Source organism: Melanerpes formicivorus, unplaced genomic scaffold (genome assembly GCF_026170545.1).
Source record: "Melanerpes formicivorus ecotype bairdi unplaced genomic scaffold, bMelFor1.0.p_v2 SCAF_21, whole genome shotgun sequence".
NCBI lineage: Eukaryota > Metazoa > Chordata > Aves > Piciformes > Picidae > Melanerpes > Melanerpes formicivorus.
Window position 1 is genome coordinate 13,851,725 of NW_027142373.1, and position 24,172 is coordinate 13,875,896.

At 59.3% G+C, this 24,172-nt stretch overlaps 1 protein-coding gene across 1 annotated transcript in view; it reads right to left on the reverse strand.

Moving 5' to 3' along the window:
* Positions 1–1,739: 1,739 nt before the first annotated feature.
* DNAH9 (dynein axonemal heavy chain 9) overlaps positions 1,740–24,172 on the reverse strand; it is a 172,924-nt gene continuing 150,491 nt past the window's right edge. The window contains exons 45-50 of the mRNA XM_068151652.1: positions 23,144–23,335; positions 21,887–22,078; positions 18,635–18,805; positions 14,879–15,061; positions 4,257–4,646; positions 1,740–2,918 (exon numbers count right to left, since the gene is read on the reverse strand). Of these exons, the coding sequence (XP_068007753.1) occupies positions 2,691–2,918; positions 4,257–4,646; positions 14,879–15,061; positions 18,635–18,805; positions 21,887–22,078; positions 23,144–23,335 (1,356 nt within the window). The 3' untranslated portion in view covers positions 1,740–2,690. The remainder of the gene's footprint in view (positions 2,919–4,256; positions 4,647–14,878; positions 15,062–18,634; positions 18,806–21,886; positions 22,079–23,143; positions 23,336–24,172) is intronic.

The window sequence follows — 24,172 nt, forward strand, 5'->3', positions numbered from 1 at the left end:
AGAGTGGCTCTGCTGGCCTGGCAGAGAGCTGAGGGTGTCCCCAGCAGCATGTGCTGAGGCCACTCATGAAGCTGCTCAGTTTGAGGAGAGGCTCTGAGGAAGCAAACACTGCCCACAGGAGCACTGCCATGGTTGAAGCCCAGCAGGCAGCCAAGCCCCACAACCCCCCCAGCTCCTGGCGGCATGGGGGCAGAAGTGTGAGAACTCATGGGCTGAGACCAGGGCAGCTGAAAGGTACAGCCACGAGTGAAGGGCACAGGGCTGTGCAGAGCTGCCCTGAGCAACTCACAGTGAGGGTGCTGAGACACTGGCACAGGCTGCCCAGGGAGGCTGTGGGTGAGGTCTGCTCCCCTCTGCACAGCCTCCTGCTGAGACAGGAGCTGGGACCTGCAGTGAACTCAGGGGTGGCAGCAGAGCCCACAGGTGAGGAGCCCAGGAGCCCTTGCCCGGTGAGGACACTGTGCCCAGAGGAGGAGCAGCAGCAAGCAGCAGCCAGAAGCAGGGTGCTGAGCTGTGCAGGGGAGCTGCAGGCTGCACACAGAGCACTGCCAGGCTCCATTGCCACAGGCAACCAGCTTCACTGCCCAGCAGCCAGGCACACAGCTGCTGCAGCCCAGGGCAGTGTCCTCTGTGCTGCCCCCTGCCAACCTCTCTGTGCTCTCCGCTCCACAAACAGCAGCTCTGACCTGCTCCCTTCCTGCAGTGCTGCAAGGGATGCATCAGTCCAACCTGACCCTGCAGGCATCTCCACACAGTGGCTACTGACCTGCTGGGAAGAGCTCTGGGGAGAAGGAGCTGGGAGTGCTGGGGGACAACAAGCTCCCCATGAGCCAGCAAGGTGGCCATGAAAGCCAAAGGAGTCCTGGGGTGCATGAAGAAGAGTGTGGCCAGCAGGGCAAGGGAGGTTCTCATCCCCCTCTACTCTGCCCCAGTGAGACCACATCAGGAGCCCTGGGTCCAGTGCTGGGCTCCCCAGCTCCAGAGGGACAGGGAACTGCTGGAGAGAGTCCAGGGCAGGCTGCAAAGCTGCTGAGGGGCCTGGAGCAGCTCTGGCAGCAGCAAAGGCTGAGAGCCCTGGGGCTGAGAGCCTGCAGAAGAGCAGCCCCAGAGGGCAGCTGAGCAATGCTCAGCAAGAGCTAAAGGAGCTGTGGGGGGCAAGAGGCTGGGGCCAGACTCTGCACAGTGGTGCCCAGGGCCAGCACAAGGGGCAGTGGGCACAGAGTGGCAGCCAGGAGGTTGGATGTGAGCAGGAGGAGAAAGTTGTTTGTTGTGAGGGTGCTGGAGGCCTGGAGCAGGCTGCCCAGAGAGGTTGTGGAGTCTCCTGGGGTGGAGAGCTTCCAACCCCCCCTGGGCATTGTGCTGCTGGGCAAGCTGCTGTGGGTGCCCTGCTGGAGCAGGAGGGTTGGGGTGGAGATCTCCAGAGGTCCCTTCCAGCCCTTCTGGGACTCTGTGTTGCTCTGTGCTTGTCCCCAGGGCCCTCAGTCAGGTCCTGCTTCACTGCTGGTGCTTCACACTCACTGCTTCTAGTTTCCAGGTGCTTGGTGCCCTGGGCTGTGTGGGCACTACCAGGGCACTGCCGAGTGCCAGAGCAAGGCCTTGGTGCTGCTCTGGATGGATGCTGGGATGGATTCCACTCCTGCTCAGTCTGGGAGAGCTCCACGGGTCCCTTCCCACCCCACCCTGCTGGGGTTCTGAGAGTAAATGTGAGAGAAGCCTGCAGGCAGCTTTCAGAGGCCAAGGCCAGCAGGATTGGGTTTTATTAGTACCTCTCTGCCACAGTGAGATGCTCTCCCCAGGCCCTGGTGCTGGAGCTCTCACTGAGGACATTGGATGCTAAAGAGGATTTGCACTGCTTCTAAACTGTAACTATCAGCAAGAAAGGCTCTGTCTCCACATCTGACCTCCCAACTTCCACCTCAACACAGATGCCAAAGAATCACTGCTGGACAGGAAAGAAGAAGACCTGGGGAGCTCACTGGACTGCTGGAGGATTTTGGAGCAGGTCACTGCCTTGGAGAACTGCTTTGGATCACAGGAATCAGCATGGAAGTCAGCTCTGGGCTTAGCACTGCCTGGGGGTGGAAGCTCTGGCAGGGAGCTGGGGTCCCACAGGCTCAGTGCTCAGAGGGCTGGAGCCTGGCTTCCAGCTCTGGCTGTCAGTCTTCAATGATTATCTCAGGCTGGAGCTTGCTGTGGGCTGGGAGGTTGCACTGCTGCAGTGTGGGAGTTACAGGACACTGACCTGCAGCAGCCAAGGATCTGCTCCCTGTGGCCCTCTGCACCTCTGCACCACCTTGCAGGCTCTGCCCAGGCTATGGAGCTTGGGTTGATTCTGAGGATCAGCAGGACAATGAGAAATCCTTTGTGAAACTAAACCACTTTGGACCTCCCCCAGGCAGCCAGTGGCAGCAGGAGAGGACACAGCCTCGAGCTGTGCCAGGGGAGGGTTGGGCTGGAGGTGAGGAAGAAATTCTTCCCAGAGAGAGAGATTGGCCCTGGGGATGTGCTGCCCAGGGAGGTGGTGGAGTCCCCATCCCTGGGGGTGTTTAGGAAGAGCCTGGCTGAGGCCCTTGGTGCCATGGTTGAGTTGGTCAGACGGTGCTGGGTGAGAGCTTGGACTTGATGATCTCTTTTCCAACCTGCTTGGCTCTGTGACTGTGTTTGGGATCTGGCACTGAGCTGCTCTGAGCCTAGCCCTGCAGCAGCAGTGCCACCCCAGCCAGCACCCACTTGGAAGGAGGTTCCTTAGTCTTCAGGTGAAAGGTCCAGACGTAGGTGGGGCCCCGCTGGCGTGTCCTGTAGACAGGGCAGGGGTAGAGGCTGCAGGGCTCTGCCTTGCCAGCAGGGGTGGCCCTGAGGAAGATGACAGGCATGGCTGGGCACAGCTCCTTCAGCCTGGCAGCCGCGAGGAGCCCGGCCTGGAAAGGAAGGGAGGCAAAGCTGAGGTACAGACATCCAGCAGCCTCTGCAGTGCCTGCCCCAGCTGCTCTTCTTGGGGAGCTGTGGAGAGCCTGGAGCTGCTGGGGGTGCAGAGCTGGAGATGAGCCACAGCCAGCACCAGCCCCAGCCTGTCGGGGATGCCTGCAGGGCTGGGGACTCCACCACCCCCTGGGCAGCCTGGGACAGTGCCTGAGAGCCCTTCCTGGGGAGGAATTGTTCCTAACATCCAACCTGAGCCTCCCCTGGCACAGCCTGAGGCCAAGCTCTTGTTGCCCAGTGCCTAAGGAAAAGATCATGCCCCTGTACTGTGAGAAGAGCCCAACCCCCCCCGGCTGCAGCCTCCTCTCAGGGAGCTGCAGAGAGCAATGAGGTCTCCCTCAGCCTCCTCTGCTCCAGGATGATCAGCTCAGGTTTCCTCAGCTGCTCCTCACAAGGTTTGTGTTCAAGGCCCTTCAGCAGCTTGGTTCTCTTCTCTGGACCTGCTCCAGCATCTTGCTGTCCTCCCTGGAGTGAGGAGCCCAGAGGAGAGGCCAGCAGGCTGTCAGGGCAGGAACTCAGCTGCTTGCCTCTCTGACTTGAGCCTCTGGCTGGTCCTGCTCCTCTTTCTGACACTGAGCTGTCCCACACATCCCTTGATGAGGCCAAATGCAAACAAACTTTGATGTGGAAAGCACTGCTCAGTGCTCCAGAGGGCACCTCTTGCTGCAGCTCAGCTTCTCCTGCCATTGCTGTTTCAGATGCTCTGAGAGCAGAGCTGTGGGACGAGGCTCAGCCTCTCCAGCAGCCCCTTCAGAGCTGCTGATGAGTGCAAGGGAGCAACCCCTCTCCCAGCACACCTCCCTTTAATTGTGCTAATGCCATCTGTTAGACTAAGCTATGGGAATGCCAGCCCTGGTTTAGGATTCCATGGATCCAACCTGCTGAGCTAACACAAAATCATTCCTAGAATACCTTGAGCAGAAGCAAATTATCAGCAGCTCAAGGAGCTCCTTCCCACCCCACAGCTGGCTTCCCTCAGCCTGGGCTTTGATCAGATCTCCTTCTGCTGCTGACAACTCCTCAGGTCAAATTCCCAAGCCATGTTCAGCACAGTGCTGGGGTAACAAGGGTGGAAATCTCCCTGAGGTGTCTGCTGTGGGCTCCTCACTCCAAGCAGCACAGCGAGGGGCTGGGGCAGGTCCAGAGAACGGCCACAAAGGTGGGGAAGGGTCTGGAGAACAGGGCTGGGGAGGGGCAGCTGAGGGAGCTGGGGGGAAGAGGAGGCTTGAGGGGAGGAGAGCAGAGCCTGGGCTGGGCACAGAGCCTGTGGAGCTCACCTGTGTGTCCCAGCGAGCTCCCTCCATGCAGAGCCCATGGACGTAGGCCCCCTCCCGCGGAGGGCCGGCAAGGTCCTCCCTGCTCTTCTTGGTCACCTCACACTGCAAGGTCATCCTGTCCAGAGGCCACTGGTTCCTGCGGGCTGTGCACTGCATGATGGCTGTCAGGAAGGACTGGGGGTTGAAGAAGCCAGCCAGCCACACTGCAGAGGGCAAGGAGAAGTCTCCCGTCCAGGCTTCCAGCTCCTTGATGCGGGCGAGGAGGTCGGCAAACCAGGTGCCCAGGCTGGCAGTAGAGGGGTAAGCCTTCCTCAGCCAGCACTCGGGCACCGTGTCCAGGAAGAGGGCATTCTGCAGGCTCTCCATCTCACTTGTCATGGTCAGCTCCCCCTGAGGGAGGAGAGCACAATGAGCACTGGGAGCCCTGCGGGGAACGCAGCCTGGCAGCAGCTGGGGCAGGGCAGCACACTGCACACAGCCACCAGTGCCACACACTGGGGATGCTCCTGAGGAGCTTTGGGCTCTCATGGACATCTTCTGTGCCATACTCCTTCATCCTCATCTTCCCTGCTGGCAGTGTGTAGTTGGCAGTGTGTGCAGAGTGGCAGCCAGCAGGGCAGAACCTCAGCTGCCCAGGGCTCCTTCTGTTTCTTTCACTGAATCTCAAACAGGTTTAGGCTGGAAGGGACCTCCAAAGCTCCCCCAGCCCACCCCCTGCAGCCAGCAGGGACAGCCCCAGCCAGAGCAGGCTGCTCACAGCCCCACACAACCTGCCCTGCACTGCTGCCAGCCATGGGGCAGCTCCCAGCTCTCTGGGCAGCCTGGGCCCACTTGGCAGCACTTGGTCCTGGCTCATCTCCAGCTTTGCACCCCCAGCACCCCAACTTGATGTGGCCCTCAGCAATCTGCTGTGGCTGGAGCTGTCCCTGCTGACTGCAGGGGCTTGGACAAGATGCCCTTTGAGGGTTCCTTCCAGCTGGATGCAGTCTCTGACCCTATGAGTCTGTGGTCCCGGGCAAGCTGCTGGGCCTGTCCCTGCTCTGGGCAGGGGGTTGGAGCAGCAGATCTCCAGGGCAGCTGATCTGTGAGTCTGAGCCACTCCAGCCAAACAGTTTGCAAAGCCAAGGGCTTGCAGTGCAGCCTCAGCTGGTGCAGGATGCCCTTCACAGCCTCCATCCCTGCACGCCCAGTGCTGAGCTGCAGGGGCACAGCAGGGCAGGGCAGTGTGGGCAGAGCCAGAGCTGGTGCCTGGTTGGCATTGTGGATGCTGCCTTTTGTCCCTTATCAGCTGCCCAGAACTGATCTGACTTTCTCTTTGCCTGGGGCTGAGTGCTTTTGGAGAGATTAAGTGAAACAGTTGGCTGGGGAGGAGGGTGAGGGAACTGGGTCAGCCTGTTCACATTCCAACACTGCACCTGCTCTCTCCAGGGGTTCAGTGCCTCCAGCCATCAGGTCAGCAGAGGTGCCCTTGGCTGGGGCCACAGCACTCTGGGAAGCTTTAGCACAAAGTTTAAACCCTCTTGAAGCAAGCCCAGGAGATGCTCAGCAGTGCTTGTCAGCAGCCAGCATGGGCACATCTCTGCAGCCTGCTGCTCTGCTGACCATGCCCTGCAGGGCTCTGATCTGCACAGCACACTGGCAGCCTACAGCAGGACAAGGTCACAGCCAGACCCCCAGGCAGGCCATGGAGAGCAGGAGGTGGTGGTGGCAGCTGGCACCACAAGTGGAAGGCTCACTGCTGAGTGACCAGGACTGAGGGCAAAGCAGCCTGGCAGTGCTCTCAGGCTGGCAAGGGCTTGCTGCAGGGCAGCACCCTGCAGAGAGCAGAGGGTCCCAGGCTTGGCAGTCATGAGAAGTCCTCTGGGCTAACCTCACTGCTGTACATGAAGCACTGGGACCTGCTGGGTGACAGCCTACAGAAAGAGCAGCAGGACAGCAGCTCCAGGGAGAAGGAGCTGGGAGCCCTGCTGGACAGTAAGTTCTCCATGGGCCAGCAATGTGCCCTCATGGCCAAGAGCCTCCTGGGGTGCATTGCACAGCCTGTGGCCAGCAGGGCAAGGGAGCTTCCCCTCCCCCTCTGCTCTGCCCTGGTAAGACCACAGCAGGAGAGCTGGGTCCAGTGCTGGGCTGCCCAGCTCCAGAGGGACAGGGAACTGCTGGAGAGAGTCCAGGGCAGGCTGCAAAGCTGCTGAGGGGCCTGGAGCAGCTCTTGGAGCAGCAAAGGCTGAGAGCCCTGGGGCTGAGAGCCTGCAGCAGAGCAGCCCCAGAGGGCAGCTGAGCAATGCTCAGCAAGAGCTAAAGGAGCTGTGGGGGGCAAGAGGCTGGGGCCAGGCTCTGCACAGTGGTGCCCAGGGCCAGCAGAAGGGGCAGTGGGCACAGAGTGGCAGCCAGGAGGTTGGATCTGAGCAGGAGGAGAAAGTTGTTTGTTGTGAGGGTGCTGGAGGCCTGGAGCAGGCTGCCCAGAGAGGTTGTGGAGTCTCCTGGTGTGGAGAGCTTCCAACCCCCCCTGGGCATTGTGGTGCTGGGCAAGCTGCTGTGGGTGCCCTGCTGGAGCAGGGCTTGGGCTGGGTGAGCTCCAGAGGTCCCTTCCCACCCTACCACTCCATGACTCTGTGACCCTGTAGATGCACACCTGCCTCACACTGTGTCTGCTCAACAGGAGGAAGAGGATCAGCTGAATTCAGGCACTGGAAATGTCCACCCAAGCATTTCTGCCTTTTTAGCTCTTAGCCTTTTCCTTTCTTTCTCTCTTGGTTTGGTCTGGTTTGCTCCTGTGAAAGCTTTTGAGCATCCACAGTAACATTGCTGTTCTCAGGCCAGCAGGGATCCAAGGGGCTGTGCTTCTCCAGCACCTTTCAATTCAGATTGGAGCTGGGAGCACTTCTGTACTGCCCTGTGGCTGGAGGCCCCTGAAGCACTGAGGCCCCAGTTCAGAGCTGCCCCCATCAGAGATCTATGGCTTGACATCCAGAAGTCCCTGTCCTAGGAAACCTTCAGCCCTCAGCAGGATGGACTGGTACAAGAGAGACATCAGTGTCCTGCAACAGGGCCAGAGCAGGACATTGAGGGCTGGGGAAGGGTCTGGAGAGCAGGGCTGGGGAGGAGCAGCTGAGGGAGCTGGGGAGGGTGAGCCTGGAGCAGAGGAGGCTGAGGGAGACCTCATTGCTCTCTGCAGCTCCCTGAGAGGAGGCTGCAGCCAGCGGGGGTTGGGCTCTGCTCCTAAAACAAACAATAGGACAAGAGGAAGTTGTCTGAAGTTGCACCATGGGAAGTTTAGGTCAGACACTAGAAGAAACTTCTTTCCTGAAAGGGTTCTCAAAGCCTGGCCCAGGCTGCCCAGGGAGGTGGTGGAGTCCCCACCCTGGAGGGGTTTCAAAGCTGTGTGGATGTGGTGCTGGGGGCCAGGGTTTAGCCCCAGCCTTGAATGAGCTACTGAATGGTTGGACTTCAAGGGATTCTGTGACTCTCTGATTGCAAGGCAGCATTAAACCTCTGCTCCAAAGATGAGCAGTGGTGAGCAGTAAGCTTTTAAAGCAGCTGAAGGTGGAAGCTTTCCCCCAGAGAAACAGGGGAAATTCTGTGCACAAAGGCTTTAAGGAGGATTTTGTTTTAACAGCCTTGAAGCTAAAAGCAAGAAGTGGACAGCACATCTCTGGAGGTGCTCCAGGCCAGGCTGGATGAGGCCTTGAGCAAGCTGTGCTGTGGGAGGTGTCCCTGCCCAGGGCAGGGGGCTGGAGCTGGATAGTCTCTAAGGTCCCTTCCAAGCCAGCCCCTGCTGTGATTCCATGGTTCCTTTTCACTCCTAGCCCACAAGTTCTCAGAGAGTCAAACAATCACAGAACTGTTTTGGCTGGATGAGACCTTCCAGAGCAACCATGAAGCCAGCAGTGCCAGGGCACCACTGGCCCTCAGCACCACATCTGCACAGCTCTGAAACCCCTGCAGGGGTGGGGACTTCACCTGGGGCAGCCTTGATCACTCACTTGGGGAAGAAATTGTTGCTCAAGTCCAACTGAAGAATCCCCTGGGGCAACTCCTCTGCTCCTGTCCTACCTGGGAGCAGAGCACAACTCCCCCCGGCTGCAGCCTCCTCTCAGGGAGCTGCAGAGAGCAATGAGGTCTCCCTCAGCCTCCTCTGCTCCAGGCTCAACACCCCCAGCTGCCTCAGCTGCTCCTCCCCAGCCCTGCTCTCCAGACCCTCTGGCCCTGCTCCAGCCCTTCAATGCTTTCTTCTAATGAGGGCCTTAAAACTGAACCCAGGACTTGAGCTGTGGCCTGCCCAGTGCCCAGCACAGGAGCACCATCACTGCCCACACCACTGCTGCTCCAGGCCAGGCTGCTGCTGGCCTTCTTGGCCTCCTGGCCACACACTTTCTTCCACTTATCTGGCTACCAGCCCACACTCTGTCTGCCACCAGCCCAGTGCAGCAGAACTCAGGCACTGGAGGCCCTGCTCTGCAGGCTGGGCTCTGGCTACAGCCATGGCAAGACCCTGCAGGAGGAAGGAAAAACTGCAGAGCAAGGTTCTGCCCTGAGCACAGCAGGGCCCTGAGAACCACGAGGCAGGAGCCAGAGAGACCTCAGCAGCCAGAAGCATTCTGCTCTCCTGGGAAGGTTTTCAAGTGTGGGGGAAAAAAACCCCTGCAAGATGTGTGCAGGAGGCTCAGCTGGTGTGAAGAGACAGCCCTGGTGACCACAGAGCAGCCCCAGCTCTGCTTCCAGCAGAGAGATGAATCAGCTGAGGCAATTCTCAGGGAGGCTGAAGCAAGGCAGGGGTTTGAAGCCTGGGCACTCAAGCAGACTGCTTGGGGTCTCCTGTGAGGGTTCAGAGCATCTGCAGCAGCTCCCTCCTGGAGCTGGCAACACAGAATTAATGCAGACATTTGCATTTCAGATGCTGAACACCAACATGTGTCAGGAGTGGTTTAGTTCCTTGCTTTTTAGTTAGTTATTTATTATTATCATTATTGCTTCCCAGTGCTGGAAGCAATTTCCATCACAGCCAGCCTGGCAGGAAGCCCTCCCTCAGGATGAGCAGGCTCACAACACAGAGGGGTGAGGGTGGGAAGGGTCCTCTGGAGATCATAGAATCAACCAGGCTGGGAAAGACCTCAGGAATCATCAAGTCCAAGCTGTCACCCAACACCTCCTGACAACTAACCCATGGCTCCAAGGGCCACATCCAATCCCCTCTTGAACACCTCCAGGGATGGGGACTCCACCACCTCCCTGGGCAGCACATCCCCAGGGCCAGTCTCTCTTGCTGGGAAGAACTTTCTCCTCACCTCCAGCCTAAACCTCCCCTGGCACAGCTTGAGACTGTGTCCTCTTGTTCTGCTGCTGGCTGCCTGGGAGAAGAGACCAACCCCCACCTGGCTACAACCTCCCTGCAGGGAGTTGCAGAGAGCAAGAAGGTCTCCCCTGAGCCTCCTCTTCTGCAGGCTAAGCAACCCCAGCTCCCTCAGCCTCTCCTCACAGGGCTGTGCTCCAGACCCCTCCCCAGCTTTCTTGCCCTTCTCTGGACACCTTCCAGCATCTCAACCTCCTTCCTAACCTGAGGAGCCCAGAACTGGCCACAGGACTCAAGGTGTGGCCTCAGCAGTGCTGAGCACAGATGTTCCAGTCATCCCCATGCCAGAGCAGGTTGCCCAGGGCAGGCTGCCCAGGACAGCACCCAGGTGGGCCTGGACTCCAGAGATGGAGATTCCACCACCTGTCTGGGCAGCCTGCTCCAGTGCTCTGCTACTCTCAACAGTAAGTCTCTCCCCATGTTCAGATGAGCTTCTGATGTTCCAGTTTGTGCTCATAAACCTTTGCCCATCACCAGGCACCACTGCCCAAAGCCTGGTCCCATCCCCCTGACACCCTCCCGTGAAGTATTGATCAGCATTGATGAGCTCCCCTGGAGGCATTGATGCAGAGCAGTACCCAGCCAGGCTGTGACCTACACTTGGTACTGTTAAGGTATTTATTATCCTCCCTTTGGAGGGTTCTCCAACACTGAAGTTGGGTGGCAGTGTTGATCTGCTGTAGGGGAGGAAGGCTCTGCAGAGGGACCTGGCCAGGCTGGAGCCATGGGATGAGGCCCATGGGATGAAATTCAACAAGGCCAAGTTCAGGGTCCTGCCCTTGGGGCACATCAACCCCATGGATGCTCCAGGCTTGGGGCAGAGGGGCTGGAAAGTGCCCAGCAGGGAAGGCCCTGGGGGTGCTGGGGGACAGCAGCTGAAGAGGAGCCAGCAGTGCCCAGGGGGGCAAGAAGGGCAGCAGCAGCCTGGCCTGGGGCAGCAATGCTGTGGGCAGCAGGGGCAGGGCAGGGATGGTGCCCCTGGGCTGGGCACTGGGGAGGCCACTCCTTGGGCACTGGGGCCAGTTTTGGGCCTCACTGCAAGAAGGCCACTGAGGAGCTGGAGCAGGCCCAGAGAAGGGCAACAGAGCTGGGGAAGGGTCTGGAGAGCAGGGCTGGGGAGGAGCAGCTGAGGGAGCTGGGGGTGTTGAGCCTGGAGCAGAGGAGGCTGAGGGAGACCTCATTGCTCTCTGCAGCTCCCTGAGAGGAGGCTGCAGAGAGGTAGGGTTTGAGCTCTTCTCCCTAGGATCAGTTGATAGAAGGAGAGGAAATGTCCTGAAATTGTGCCAGGGGAGGCTGAGGTTGGAAAGAAGGAAAAATTTCTTTGGTGCAGGAGTAGTCAGGGAGTGGCAGAGGCTGCCCAGGGAGGTGGTGGAGTCCCCATGGCTGGAGGTGTTGCAGCAAGCTGTGGCCATGGCTCCTGGGGCCATGGGTTGGTGGCCATGGTGGGGCTGGGTTGGTGCTGGACTGGCTGAGCTTGGAGAGCTCTTCCAACCCAAAGCATTCAGAGATTCCATCAGAGCTGCCCATGGGTCAGCCAGTGCCATGCAGCCCAGCCTCTGCTCTCACCAGGGACACAACCTGGCAGCTATTGCTGCTGGCCACCAGGCTGCTGCGATTCCTCTTCCTCTCCATGAGATTTCTCCTATTTTTGGAGCAAACAATCACTTTCTGCTGCACACACAATGAATTATTCAAGCATTCAAATCAGCCCTGACATTTCCAAGCTGCCTTCTCCTCGCACACAGGCAGCTCCCAACCACCAGCCCTGCTGCCTCTGCCTCTTGTTTATTCTCTTCTGACATCTGTGGGTCCTGGTAGGTAAACTCCTCCTCCACAGGCTGCCACTGAAGATCCCCCACCCCAGGGCCTGCTGCTCTGAAGGGACAGTTAAAACCTGGTGGCTGTCCCCAGCTGAGGCAGCACTGCCCACAGACAGCCAACAGCAGGACCAAGGCTGCCCTGGCTCTAGCTCATAGAGCCAGAGAGCCACAGAATGGGTTGGGTTGGAAGGGACCTCAGAGCTCAGCCAGCTCCAGCCCCTGCCCTGGGCAGGGACACCTCCCACCAGCACAGGCTGCTCAAGGCCTCATCCAGCCTGGCCTGGAACACCTCCAGGCAGGGCACAGCCACAGCCTCCCTGGGCAGCCTCTGCCAGGCTCTCCCCACCCTCACTGCCAACAATTTCTTCCTCCTCTCCACTCTCAGTCTCCTCTCTCCCAGCTCAAAGCCATTGTTCCTCATCCTGGCACTCCCAGCCCTTGTCCAGAGTCCCTCCCCAGCTCTCCTGGAGCCCATCAGGTCCTGGGAGGCTGCTCTGAGGTCTGCCTGCAGCCTTCTTTTCCCAGAGCTTTGGCATTCAAGACCTGGGAAGGACACAGTGGGGCTGCTGGGCAGTGCTGTGGGCCCTGCCCAACATCTAACTCACCTGTGCAGGGCCTGGGGTAGTTGGAGGCTATGCTTTAGAAATTGTTCACAGATCTTGATCAGAAAGCAAATCTGGAACCAAATCACTACTGGGTGTGAAAGGGAAACTAAAGACAGTTCTAAACCATCCAACTGGAAGAGATAAGGCACTAAAGCCCAGTTGTCCCACACCAACCTCTCTCTTCTCTTGCTCTTTGCTGGTGAGAGCCTGGCATAGGCTGCCCAGGGAGGTGGTGGAAGCCTCCTGCCTGGAGGTGTTTGCAGCCAGGCTGGAGGTGGCTGTGAGCAACCTGCTGTGGTGTGAGGTGTCCCTGCCCATGGCAGGGGGTTGGGAATGGCTGGGCCTTGAGGTCCCTTCCAACCCTGACAGCTCTGTGGTTCTGTGATCTGCTTGACCTTGGCTGCATTGTTTTGGCTAAGTCTAATTTCTCTGCTCCCTTCTCTTGTCCCTTTTGTACAGGGTGGTAAGAAGGAGGCAGGGAGGGAGAAGCTGGCAGCTCCCCCTGGTCTTTGAGCAGGGCTCCTTTATCCACTGTAAAGATCTGCAGCTGTTGCAAGTCCTGGGTATTGTACAGATTGCTTGCACTCCATTGCAGGCTGTAAGCACAGCTTCCTTTGCTTCCAGCTGAGCTGCTCTGCAAAGTGTAATGCTGGGGGGAAATTCCCAACCCACCACAGGGACCCACAGGGATCTTTGCTTGCAGGCACAGAAGAATTGCCCACTGGTGGTTTCTCAGACCCTTCAGGTTAGTCTCCTCAGCATACCTAAGGTGAAGATGCAATAGGTACTGCTGCTCATCTGCACTTCAGCACTCAGAGCACCACAGAGCCACAGGAGGGACCTCTGGAGGTCATCAAGTCCAAGCCTCTGCTAAAGCAGGGAGAGCCAGGGCAGGTCACACAGGACTGCATCCAGATGGGTTTGGAATCTCTCCACAGAAGAAGACTCCACAACCCCTCTGAGCAGCCTCATGCTTTCAGCAGAAACCAGCAGGTCAGGCTGCAGCACCTTCCTGGGGTCCAGTTTGTGCCCACTGCCCCTTGTCCTACCCCAGGACACCACTGGCAAGAGCCTCACCCCTTTCTGACAGGCATGGCTCAGCTGCCCTCTGGGGCTGCTCTGCTGCAGGCTCTCAGCCCCAGGGCTCTCAGCCTTTGCTGCTCCCAGAGCTGCTCCAGGCCCCTCAGCAGCTCTGCAGCCTGCCCTGGACTCTCTCCAGCAGTTCCCTGTCGCTCTGGAGCTGGGGAGCCAGCACTGGACTGAATACTGCAGCTGTAGTCTCACCAGGGCAGAGCAGAGAGGGGGGAGAGCCTGCCTCATCCTATTGACCACACTCTTCTCCATGCACCCCAGGGGACCCCTGGCCACGAGGGCACGTTGCTGCCCCATGGATAACTTCTCCTCCTGCATCATTCCCAGGACATTCTCCACACAGGAGCAGCTCAACCCCTAAGCTGTACTGGTGCAGGAGGTTATTCTCCTTCCTGATGAGGCTCCTCTGCCCAGCTCTGCAGCCTGCCCAGGCCTTAGGGGGTGGCAGCACAGCCTGAGGGGTGTCAGGCACAGCTCCCAGCCAGCAGACTGGCTGAGGCCCCACTCTGTCCCCTCATCCAGCTCACTGACAAAGATGCTGAGCTGGACTGGGCCCAGCCCTGGCCCCTGCAGAACACCACTGGCTGCAGGCCTCCACCTGGGGCTGACCACAACCCTCTGAGCTCTGCTGCTCACCCAGCTCTCCACCCACCTCACCTCCCACTCTTCCAAGCCACCCTTCCTGATCTTGCCCATGAGGATGTTATGGGAGAGGCTGTCCACAGCCTTGCTGAAACCAAGGTAAGTCCTGGCCCTGAGGTGTCTGAATCACAGCACAGGTACTGAGGCTGTTGGGGTCAAGCCTTTGCTGCAGGCCCCATCCCTGCCTTGATTCATGGCAGAGGCTGGGGCAGAAATGTGCAGCCTGTGCTGGGGCTGAGCCTTGGGCTGCCTGTGCTGTACTGAAGCTCATGAGGCCGCTCACCCTCCCCTCCAGTGCTGAGCAGCTCAAGTCCAGCTCACCCAATAGCTGCACACTGTCCCTGCTGCAATTACAGCTCCAGGATTGAAACATTAAATCACTTCTGTTTCCCTGTCTCAGGAAACAGAGGTTCCAATTCCACTGCCCTCATGCTGGGAAACAAAGGAAATCTATTTCTAACCCCTGAGTGCAGAAGCATCAGCACATTCCACATGGACTGGGCATGCTGGGCCACCACACAGCCTCTGTGGTTTGTCTCCCTCTTAAGACAAGAAGCATCAGCAGTGAGTGCAAGGCAGAAGTGTCAGAGCCACCACGGACCCAAGCTGCAGAGTGTGCAGCACACTGCAGCTGGGATTTAGAAGCAGTCTTATCCCTGCAGAGCTTCAGCCCCCTCAAATCATGGAGTCAGAGAACAGCTTAGGTTGGAAGGGACCTCAGAGATCAGCCAGCTCCAGCCCCCTGCCCTGGGCAGGGACACCTCCCACCAGCACAGCTTGCTCAAGGCCTCAGCCAGCCTGGCCTGGAACACCTCCAGGCAGGGCACAGCCACAGCCTCCCTGGGCAGCCTGTGCCAGGCTCTCCCCACCCTCACTGCCAACAATTTCTTCCTCCTCTCCACTCTCAGTCTCTCCTCTCCCAGCTCAAAGCCATTGTTCCTCCTCCTGGCACTCCCAGCCCTTGTCCAGAGTCTCTCCCCAGCTCTCCTGGAGCCCTTCAGGTCCTGGAAGGCTGCTCTGAGGTCTCCCTGGAGCCTTCTCTTCCCCAACTCTCCCAGCCTGGCCCCACAGGGGAGGTTCTGCAGCCCCTTTTCAAGCCCCCTGAGCTCCTACCTTCAGCCCCAGGTCCAGCTCCTGCAGCGAGCTCCTGACCTGGCTGGTGAGGAGGTTCATGCGCTCACACTCCTGCAGGGCAACCACAACGTAGGGAGTCCTCTCCTCCACCTTTGCCATCAGCTCTGCCATGTTGAACTCATCCATCAGTTTCTCTAACATCTCTTCCAGGAGAGCTTTCACCTGGCAGCAGAAGGGAAAAGGGAGAGGGATGTTAGTGACTGACCCATGGAGCTTCTCCAGCTGCCTGAGCTCCACCTGCCAGGGAGTGCTCCCCTAGCAACCCCTCAGCTGTGCTGGGCAGCACAGCAGGCAGATCATCCACTCCAAGCCCCCTGACAGAGCAGGGTTACCCAGGGCAGGGCACACAGAACACATCCAGGTGGGTTTTGAAAGCCTCCATTGCACCTTTCCAAGGGCTTGCTCCATGCTATGAAAATCCAACTGCTCACAGAAGTTAATGTCAGGTGAGAAGCCTTCCAGATGCTGGTTGGACAATGTCACTGTGACATGTGGCAGCCTCTGGGGCCTCAAGCCTGTGCAAGGCAAGAAGCTGTGTGGGGCTGCAGACTCAGATGAGCCCCAGGACACAAGAGCTTAGGAGCTGCATTGCTGGGGTGTATGGACAGAGAGCTGAGGACAGGAAAGGTCTTGTGAGCTGAACTGGGCACTGAGCTAACAGAGCCATGGAAGGGAAGCACAAGGAAACAGCCAGGGGCCACATCAAGTTGGGGTGCCGGGGGTGCAGAGCTGGAGCTGAGCCAGCACTGAGCCCCAGCCTGGCCTGGGCTGAGCCCCAGCAGGGTGGGCAGCAGGGGCAGGGAAGGATTCTGCCCCTCTGCTGTGCTCTGCTCACAGCCCTGCAGGGCTGGGGCAGTTCTGGAGCCCTCAGCACAGACAGGGACCTGCTGCAGCAGGGCCAGAGGAGGCCACAGCAGTGCTGGCAGGGCTGGAAGCCCTCTGCTGGGAGCCAGCCTGAGAGAGTTGGCCTTGGGCAGCCTGCAGAGGAGAAGGCTCCAGGGAGACCTTCTGGTGGCCTTGCAGTGCTTCAAGGGCTGAGCAGAGAGCTGGGGACAGACTTTGGAGCAGGGCCTGTGGTGCCAGCACCAGGGGGAATGGTTTGGAACTCAGAGAGGGAGCTTGAGAGTGGAGAGAAGGAGAAATGTTTGGTGCTGAGGGTGGGGAGAGCCTGGCCCAGGCTGCCCAGAGAGCTGGGAGCTGCCCCATGGCTGGCAGCAGTGGAGGGCAGGTTGTGTGGGGCTGTGAGCAGCCTGCTCTGGCTGGGGCTGTCCCTGCTGGCTGCAGGGGGTGGGCTGGAGGAGCTTTGGAGGTCCCTTCCCATCCAAACAGTTTATGATTCTACAACCTGATGTGCACAGCCTCTGCCAGTGCCAGGTGCCAGACAGTGGCCAAGGCAGAGGCAGCTCAGGGTGGTTTTATTGCCATGTTCATTGCATTCCTGTTTTAGAGTCTGTGCTCTGTTTCCTCCCAAGTGCTCTTCCAGGCCCCAGTGGTGTCAGGCAGAGAGGTGATGATGTGTGGGCTGCTCCTGCAGCCAGCAAGGAGATGGCTGCTACAGCTGGAGATGCCTTCAGCTGCACCCTGAGTGCAGGAGAGACAGCTCTGATGTGACACTGCCCTGCCATCCCTCTGCCTTGCTTCCCACACCAGCTGCAGTGCACTTTCTGCACAGTGGTCTCAGAAACCCGTGGGAGTAACCAGAGCTGTCAGAGCCTCAGGAAGGTGCCAGGCTCACAGCTTCCCTGCAACCACCCTGGGCAAAGCAGGGGCTGGAAATCCTCAGCTGGAGGAGCTCAGAGACATCTCTGAGCCAGCTCTCGTGCAAGGACCAAGCACCAGTTACAGCCCAGATAATGAGGGAGATAGCTCCAGAATCACAGCATGGCAGGGGCTGGAAGGGACCTCTAAAGATTGTCCAGGCCAAGCCTACTGCCAGAGCAGGACCACCCAGGGCAGGTCACACAGGAACACATCCAGTGGGATTTGAGTGCCTGCAGGGGTGGAGACTCCACAGCCTCTCTGGGCAGGCTGCTGGGGTGCTGAAAGTGAAGAGGCTTTTGTGCCCTGCCTCACCCCTGGCTCCAGGGAGCACAACACCCAGGCCATGCATCTATTGTCTCTTAACCAGAACAAGACAAGGAGCTGTGCAGCCCCCTCCCAGGCAGCAGGCAGGGCAGTGCCCACACTCAGATTGCTCCCAGGCAGCTGCTCAGAGAGGTCACAAAAGCCCTGAGGCCTTCTGTGCTGCTGTGCCCTTCCTCTTGGCTTTCACCAAGGCTCTGCAGGGCAGCCATGCCCTGGGACACCACTGCTGGCTCCATCACTGATCACTTTGCTTCTCTGGCCCAGCTGTTTAATTGTGTTTCCAGAGCCTAAAGGCTGGAAGGGGAGAAGATGTACTTACACTGGGAGGGAGTTTGTCCTGCTGTGACAGCACCAGGGGGATGGTTTGGAACTCAGAGAGGGAGACTGAGAGTGGAGAGAAGGAGAAATGTTTGGTGCTGAGGGTGGGGAGAGCCTGGCCCAGGCTGCCCAGAGAGCTGGGAGCTGCCCCATGGCTGGCAGCAGTGCAGGTCAGGTTGTGTGGGGCTGTGAGCAGCCTGCTCTGGCTGGGGCTGTCCCTGCTGGCTGCAGGGGGTGGACTGGGGGAGCTTTGGAGGTGTCCCCCCCATCCAAACCTGTCTGTGGCTATGATTCTCTGATTTGCTGTGCTTGAGCATATCCTCTGGCTTTGCTAGGTCTGGATTATTTCCCTCACATCACATTCCAGCATGTACTGAAATCTGAACACACTGAGCTCTTCTGAAAGCCCTTTAGGTGCCAGCAGCAGGCTCTCCAGCTCCACAGCAAGCCAAAGGAAGCCTGGAGCTGAGCTTTCTGCTGGCCCTTCATTGAGCTACAGAGCTTGAGACAGAGAGCTGGGCCCTTAGGGCTGCAGGTACACAAAGCTGGGCAGGTCTTGGCTGGTTTCAGATCCTGTTCTCAGTGTTTGGGGCAGCTTGTAATGAGCGGTGAGCTTTGAGAGGAAGGGCTGGGATCAGCCAGTTACATGGGCACAGCAATGGAGAGCAGCTGGAAAGGAGGAATTACAAGGCCCCTGGGAGCAGGGGAGCTGGGTGGGAGCTGGTGGGATCAGTCAGTGGTGGGCTGAGCCCTGGGTGGCACATGGCAGCTGGCGTGCTGAGGGAGCCCATTGCTATGCCAGGCACGGCCTGGCACACAGGGACTGGTGGCTCAGAGACTGCAGAGGCCACAGAAGGTTTATTTGCAATGTCTTCACAAGATGATAATGAAGGCACTGAGGTTCAGGGGGTAATTAAAAGCCACTGTCCTATTACTGACAATACTCCAATTACATCCAACCCTGCTGATGTGCTGCATAATATGAGGCTGCTGCCAGCAGAGAGGTGCTTTGCATCCAGCCAAGGCAGCACAGGCTGCACGGAGCAGCTGGGAGACAAACCCCAGCCAGGCAGGACCCCCTGTGGATGGGACAGGAGGCAAAGTTCATCCATGGAGTGCTGTGGGTTGGAAGGGACCTCAGAGATCATCCAGCTCCAGCCCCCTGCCCTGGGCAGGGACACCTCCCACCAGCACAGGCTGCTCAAGGCCTCATCCAGCCTGGCCTGGGACACCTCCAGGCAGGGCACAGCCACAGCCTCCCTGGGCAGCCTGTGCCAGGCTCTCCCCACCTGACTGGAAGGGATGGAGCAGCCCTGCCCAGCCCCCTCTCACCGTTTCCTCCCTGGTCCCCACTCCTCCTTCGCCCTGGCCGCCGCCGCGCGGCTGCAGCTCCAGCACCACGCGGAAGAGCTTCTCCGAGGCCTGGGTCAGGAAACCAATCTCAGCGTTGGGATGGAGGCCATAGAGGTGCGGAGACTCTGGGGGCAGGGCTGCATCGATGTACTGTGCAGAGAAAGCCAGGGGCAGGTTAGACAGACACGGTTCCTTGGCCTGGGAAAGCCCTTTCAGACCCCAGCACAACCCTCCCCTGACTCTGCCAAGGCTGGGGGGAAACCACAGCCCTCAGCACCAGAGCCCTTAGCACTGCAGCCCTCAGCAGCCCACAGCAGCACAGCCCTCAGCAGCACAGCCCTCAGCAGCACAGCCCTCAGCAGCCCTCAGCAGCACAGCCCTCAGCAGCACAGCCCTCAGCAGCCCTCAGCAGCACAGCCCTCAGCAGCACAGCCCTCAGCAGCCCTCAGCAGCACAGCCCTCAGCAGCACAGCCCTCAGCAGCCCTCAGCAGCACAGCCCTCAGCAGCCCTCAGCAGCACAGCCCTCAGCAGCCCTCAGCAGCACAGCCCTCAGCAGCACAGCCCACAGCAGCACAGCCCTCAGCAGCACAGCCCACAGTAGCACAGCCCTCAGCAGCCCACAGCAGCACAGCCCTCAGCACCACAGCCCTCAGCACCACAGCCCTCAGCACCACAGCCCTCAGCAGCCCTCAGCAGCGCAGCCCTCAGCAGCACAGCCCTCAGCAGCCCTCAGCAGCACAGCCCTCAGCAGCCCTCAGCAGCACAGCCCTCAGCAGCCCTCAGCACCACAGCCCTCAGCAGCCCTCAGCACCACAGCCCTCAGCAGCACAGCCCTCAGCAGCCCTCAGCAGCACAGCCCTCAGCAGCGCAGCCCTCAGCACCGCAGCTCTGCTTGTGCTGAACACCTCCAGGGATGGGGACTCCACCACCTCCCTGGGCCTGGGCTATGCTTGGAGAACCCTACAGGGAAGATGTTTTTTCTAATGTCCAACCTCAACCTCCCCTGGCACAACCTGAGGCCATTTCGTGTCACGCGTGACTGGGGAGAGCCCAACCCCCCCTGGCTCCAGCCTCCTCTCAGGGAGCTGCAGAGAGCAATGAGGTCTCCCTCAGCCTCTTCTGCTCCAGGCTCAACACCCCCAGCTCCCTCAGCTGCTCCTCCCCAGCCCTCTTCTCCAGACCCTTCCCCGGCTCTGTTGCCCTTCTCTGGCCCTGCTCCAGCCTTCAATGTCCTTCTGGGAGTGAGAGGCACAAAACTGAATTCAGTGTTCAAGGAGTGGCCTCCCCAGTGCCCAGCCCAGGGGCACCATCCCTGCCCTGCTCCTGCTGCCCACAGCATTTCTGCTCCAGGCCAGGCTGCTGCTGCCCTTCTTGCCCCCCTGGGCACTGCTGGCTCCTCTTCAGCTGCTGTCCCCCAGCACCCCCAGGGCTTTCTCTGCTGGGCACTTTCCAGCCCCTCTGCCCCAGGCCTGGAGCACCCAGGGGGTTGTTGTGCCCCAAGGGCAGGACCCAGTGTCAGATACAGAGCCCAGGGCACTCTGGCTGCATAGGTCATGGTGCTCAAGTCATCACCCAGCTGAGGCAGCCCAGGCTCCCTGTGGTGGACTCCCAGGGTAATGGTGGGGAAGGAGCAGTGCAGTGCTTCCAGAGCAGCTTCTGCTGCTGCTGTCTCACTGCAGTAATTGCTGATGTTTGCCTTGGCTCCATCCCTCCTGCCTGGACCTTCTCAAGCAATTATCCACTCTGCATTTCAGCTTCAATATCCTGCAATCTCTCCTGGGAGCTGAGATTCCAGTAGTTAAATTTCATGAACAACACCCAGAGCCCATCCCTGCTGCTGCCTGTGTGCACAGATGAGGTCAGTGAGTGGATCAAGAAGAGCCTTCAGTGCTTCCCATCAAAGCTGATGATCAAAGGAGCTCCAAAGGGCCATTGTGGCAAACACTGCCTGGATGGCGCTTGCCAGGAGCCCTGCTCCAAGCTCCAGAACTGATGCAGTTGTTCCCTTCATGAGTGAACAGAAGGAGCCTGTCATGGAGCAGCAAGTTACCATTGGTTCATCCCAGGGAATGCAGCAACATCTCCAGGGACAGAACATAATGGGAACTGATATTGTCCACCCTCAGCAGAGGAGATGGCCTGAAAGTGTGCCAGGTTGGACAGGAGGAAAATGTCTCTGCTTGCAGAGTGGTCAGGGAGTGGCAGAGGCTGCCCAGGGAGGTGGTGGAGTCCCCATGCCTGGAGGTGTTCAGCAAGCTCTGGCCATGACTGCTGGGGCCAGGGTTTGGTGGCCATGGGGGGCTGGGTTGGTGTTGGACTGGGTGATTCAGAGGGTCACAGATTGCACTGGGTTGGGAGGAACCCTCCAAGATCATCCTGTCCACCCCCCTGCAGGCAGCAGGGACAGCTCCAGCCACAGCAGGCTGCCCAGGGACACAGCCAGGCTGAGCTTGGATGGCTCCAGGGCTGAAGCCTCCAGCACCTCCCTGGGCAGCCTGTGCCAGTGTCTCCCCAGCCTCCCTGGGCAGAACTTCCTCCTGAGCTCCAACCTAACTCTGCCCTGCTCCAGTTCCCAACCACTGCCCCTGGGCCTATCCCCACAGCCCTTCTGAGCAGTCCCTCCCCAGCTGCCTGCAGCTCCCCTGCAGGTGTTGAACTGCAGCTCTGAGGTCTCCCTGGAGCCTTCTCTTCTCCAGGCTGCACAGCCCCAGCTGCCTCAACTTCTTCCTCATAGCAGAGGTTCTCTCCAGCCCTCTCATCATCTTGGTGGCCTCCTCTGGATCGCCTTCAGGTCCCAGCTCCAGGTCTCTCTTGTGTTGAGAGCCCCACAGCTGGCCCCAGCCCTGCAGGGGAGGTCTCCCCAGAGCAGAGCAGAGGGGCAGGATCCTCTCTCTCCAGCTCTGGCCACACTGCTTTGGCTGCAGCCCAGGCTGCCCTTGGCCTCCTGTGCTGCCAGTGCCCATTGCTGCCTCCTGCCCAGCTCCTCACCCCCAGCACCACCAAGGCCTTCTCTGCAGGGCTGCTCTCAGTCTCATCAGCCCCAGCCTGGGCTGGTGCCAAGGGCTGCCCTGACCAAGATGATCTTAAAGGTGTCTCCAAGTGAAACGACTCCTTGGCTCTGTGACCTGCCAGCAGCTGTGTCACTCTGCAGTGCTGCTGCAGCCTCCCCGGGCAGCTCCCCGGGCAGCTCCCAGGGCAGCTTTGGAGACATCCCAGAGCAAAGCACCTACCTGATGGTAGCCATTGTAGTCCATGTTGCCCGGGAGGGGGAATCCTGGAGCCAGGAGGAGCTCTCCCTCCATCATTTCTGGCTTAATGAACTCTTCCAGGTACGTCCTGCACAGCCTCCTGTCCCACTCATCAGTGATGTGGCCTCCATACATGATCTCCCCAAAGAGGTAGCGCAGGTCAGCGTAGGGCACCTGCAGAGGGGCAGAGCCCACAGGATGCCCTGCTTGGAATCATCCTGAGACCCAGGGACTCCTGACTGCTTTGGCTTGGAAGGGGCTTAAAGATTAACACCTCCCACCAGCACAGCTTGCTCCAGGCCTCATCCAGCCTGGCCCTGAACACCTCCAGGCAGGGCACAGCCACAGCCTCCCTGGGCAGCCTGTGCCAGGCTCTCCCCACCATCACTGCCAACAATTTCTTCCTCCTCTCCACTCTCAGTCTCCCCTTTCCCAGCTCAAAGCCATTGTTCCTCATCCTGGCACTCCCAGCCCTTGTCCAAAGTCCCTCCCCAGCTCTCCTGGAGCCCTTCAGGTCCTGGGAGGCTGCTCTGAGGTCTCCCTGGAGCCTTCTCTTCTTCAGGCTGCACAGCCCCAACTCTCCCAGCCTGGCCCCACAGGGGAGGCTCTGCAGCCTCTGAGCATCTTCATGGCCTCCTCTGGAGCCTCTCCAGCAGTTCAAGCCCAACTCTAACCAACCATAACCCAATTTGTCCCTCTTAGATCATGTCCCTAAGTTCCTCATCCAAGCACCTTGAAACCCCTCCAGGGATGGTGACTCCACCACTGCCCTGGGCAGCCTGTGGCAGTGCCTTTAGGGCATGATTTCAGACCCCAGAGCTGCACCAGCCCTGTTGCTGAGCTGCAGGTGCCAGCACTGAGCTCTGATCTGCACAGTCAAGGCTTCCACTTGGCTGCTTTGGTTTTCTGAGTACACAGACGTTAGGAGCAGTCAAATCCTGCCCAGGGCAGGATCAAAGCAGAGGTCTCCTGCAGCTCCCTCTGAAATGCAACTCTCTGCTAGCCCAAAGCCCACTCTGCATTTCCAGCAGAAGAAGACCAGAGGCAAGGTTTGCTCTGCTTTGGAAGCTGCAATGGGTTGCACTGCAGGCTCCCATCTCACACTGAGCCCTCCTGAGCTGCCAAGTGCTAAACCCAGTGGGACCAAGGGAAGGGCATCCAGGGACACTTCCCAGGAGCTCCAGCAACAGGCAGCTGGTGGTGGCCAGCCCCTGGGCAGCCCTCCTGTGCTTCACACACCTTGGGGCTGGCCTCCAGGTAGTTGTAGAGCACGCTGACAGAGATGGTGAGGTCCCCAGTGCTGAAGGGGTAGGGGCGGTTCCAGCCCTGGGGGCCGAACCTGCGCCGCTCAGCCACCGCGGCGTGGAAATAGCAGAGGGCAAAGAGGATGCTCCTGAACTCCTTCTCCCTGCTGCACAGCTCCAGGGTGTCCTGCAACACAGCAGAGGGACAGGCTGGGTAAGCCCACACTGTGCTCAGGCCCAGCAGCCCTCAGACATCTCAGAAGGACATGGACCTGATAGAGCCACCAAGATGATCAGAGGGCTGGGCAGATGGGGGCAGGCTGGGAGAGCTGGGGCTGCTCAGCCTGGAGAAGAGAAGCTCCAGGGAGACCTCAGGCCTGCAGTTCAATACCTGCAGGGGAGCTGCAGGCAGCTGGGGAGGGACTGTGCAGAAGGGCTGTGGGGATAGGCCCAGGGGCAGTGGTTTGGAACTGGAGCAGGGCAGAGTTAGGTTGGAGCTCAGGAGGAAGTTCTGCCCAGGGAGGCTGGGGAGACACTGGCACAGGCTGCCCAGGGAGGTGCTGGAGGCTCCAGCCCTGGAGCCATCCAAGCTCAGCCTGGCTGTGTCCCTGGGCAGCCTGCTGTGGCTGGAGCTGTCCCTGCTGCCTGTGGGGGTTGGACAAGATGCCCTTGGAGGCTCCCTTCCAACCACTGTGATTCCCAAGCCCTGTTTCCCCTTTCACAAGCCAGCACTTTAAGCTCCTTTCCTTATCAGGAACCCAATGAAGAACTGTTTCAAACATGTGCTGAGCACCTTCCTCGATTTAGAACAGGCCCCTGGACTTGCCATGGAGCTTGGCTGGAGGAGCACTGAGTGAGAGCTCAGCCCAGGCTCCTCCAGCCTCTGCAGTCAGTTGTGCTGCAGCTCCCCAGCAGAGCAATGCTCCCTGTGCAGAACAAGGGCTCCCTCTTTGTGGCTGCTCAGCTGAGAGCTAACTTGGAAGATCCACTGGGTGCAAGGAGCTGGGCAGTGAGGTGTGAAGGG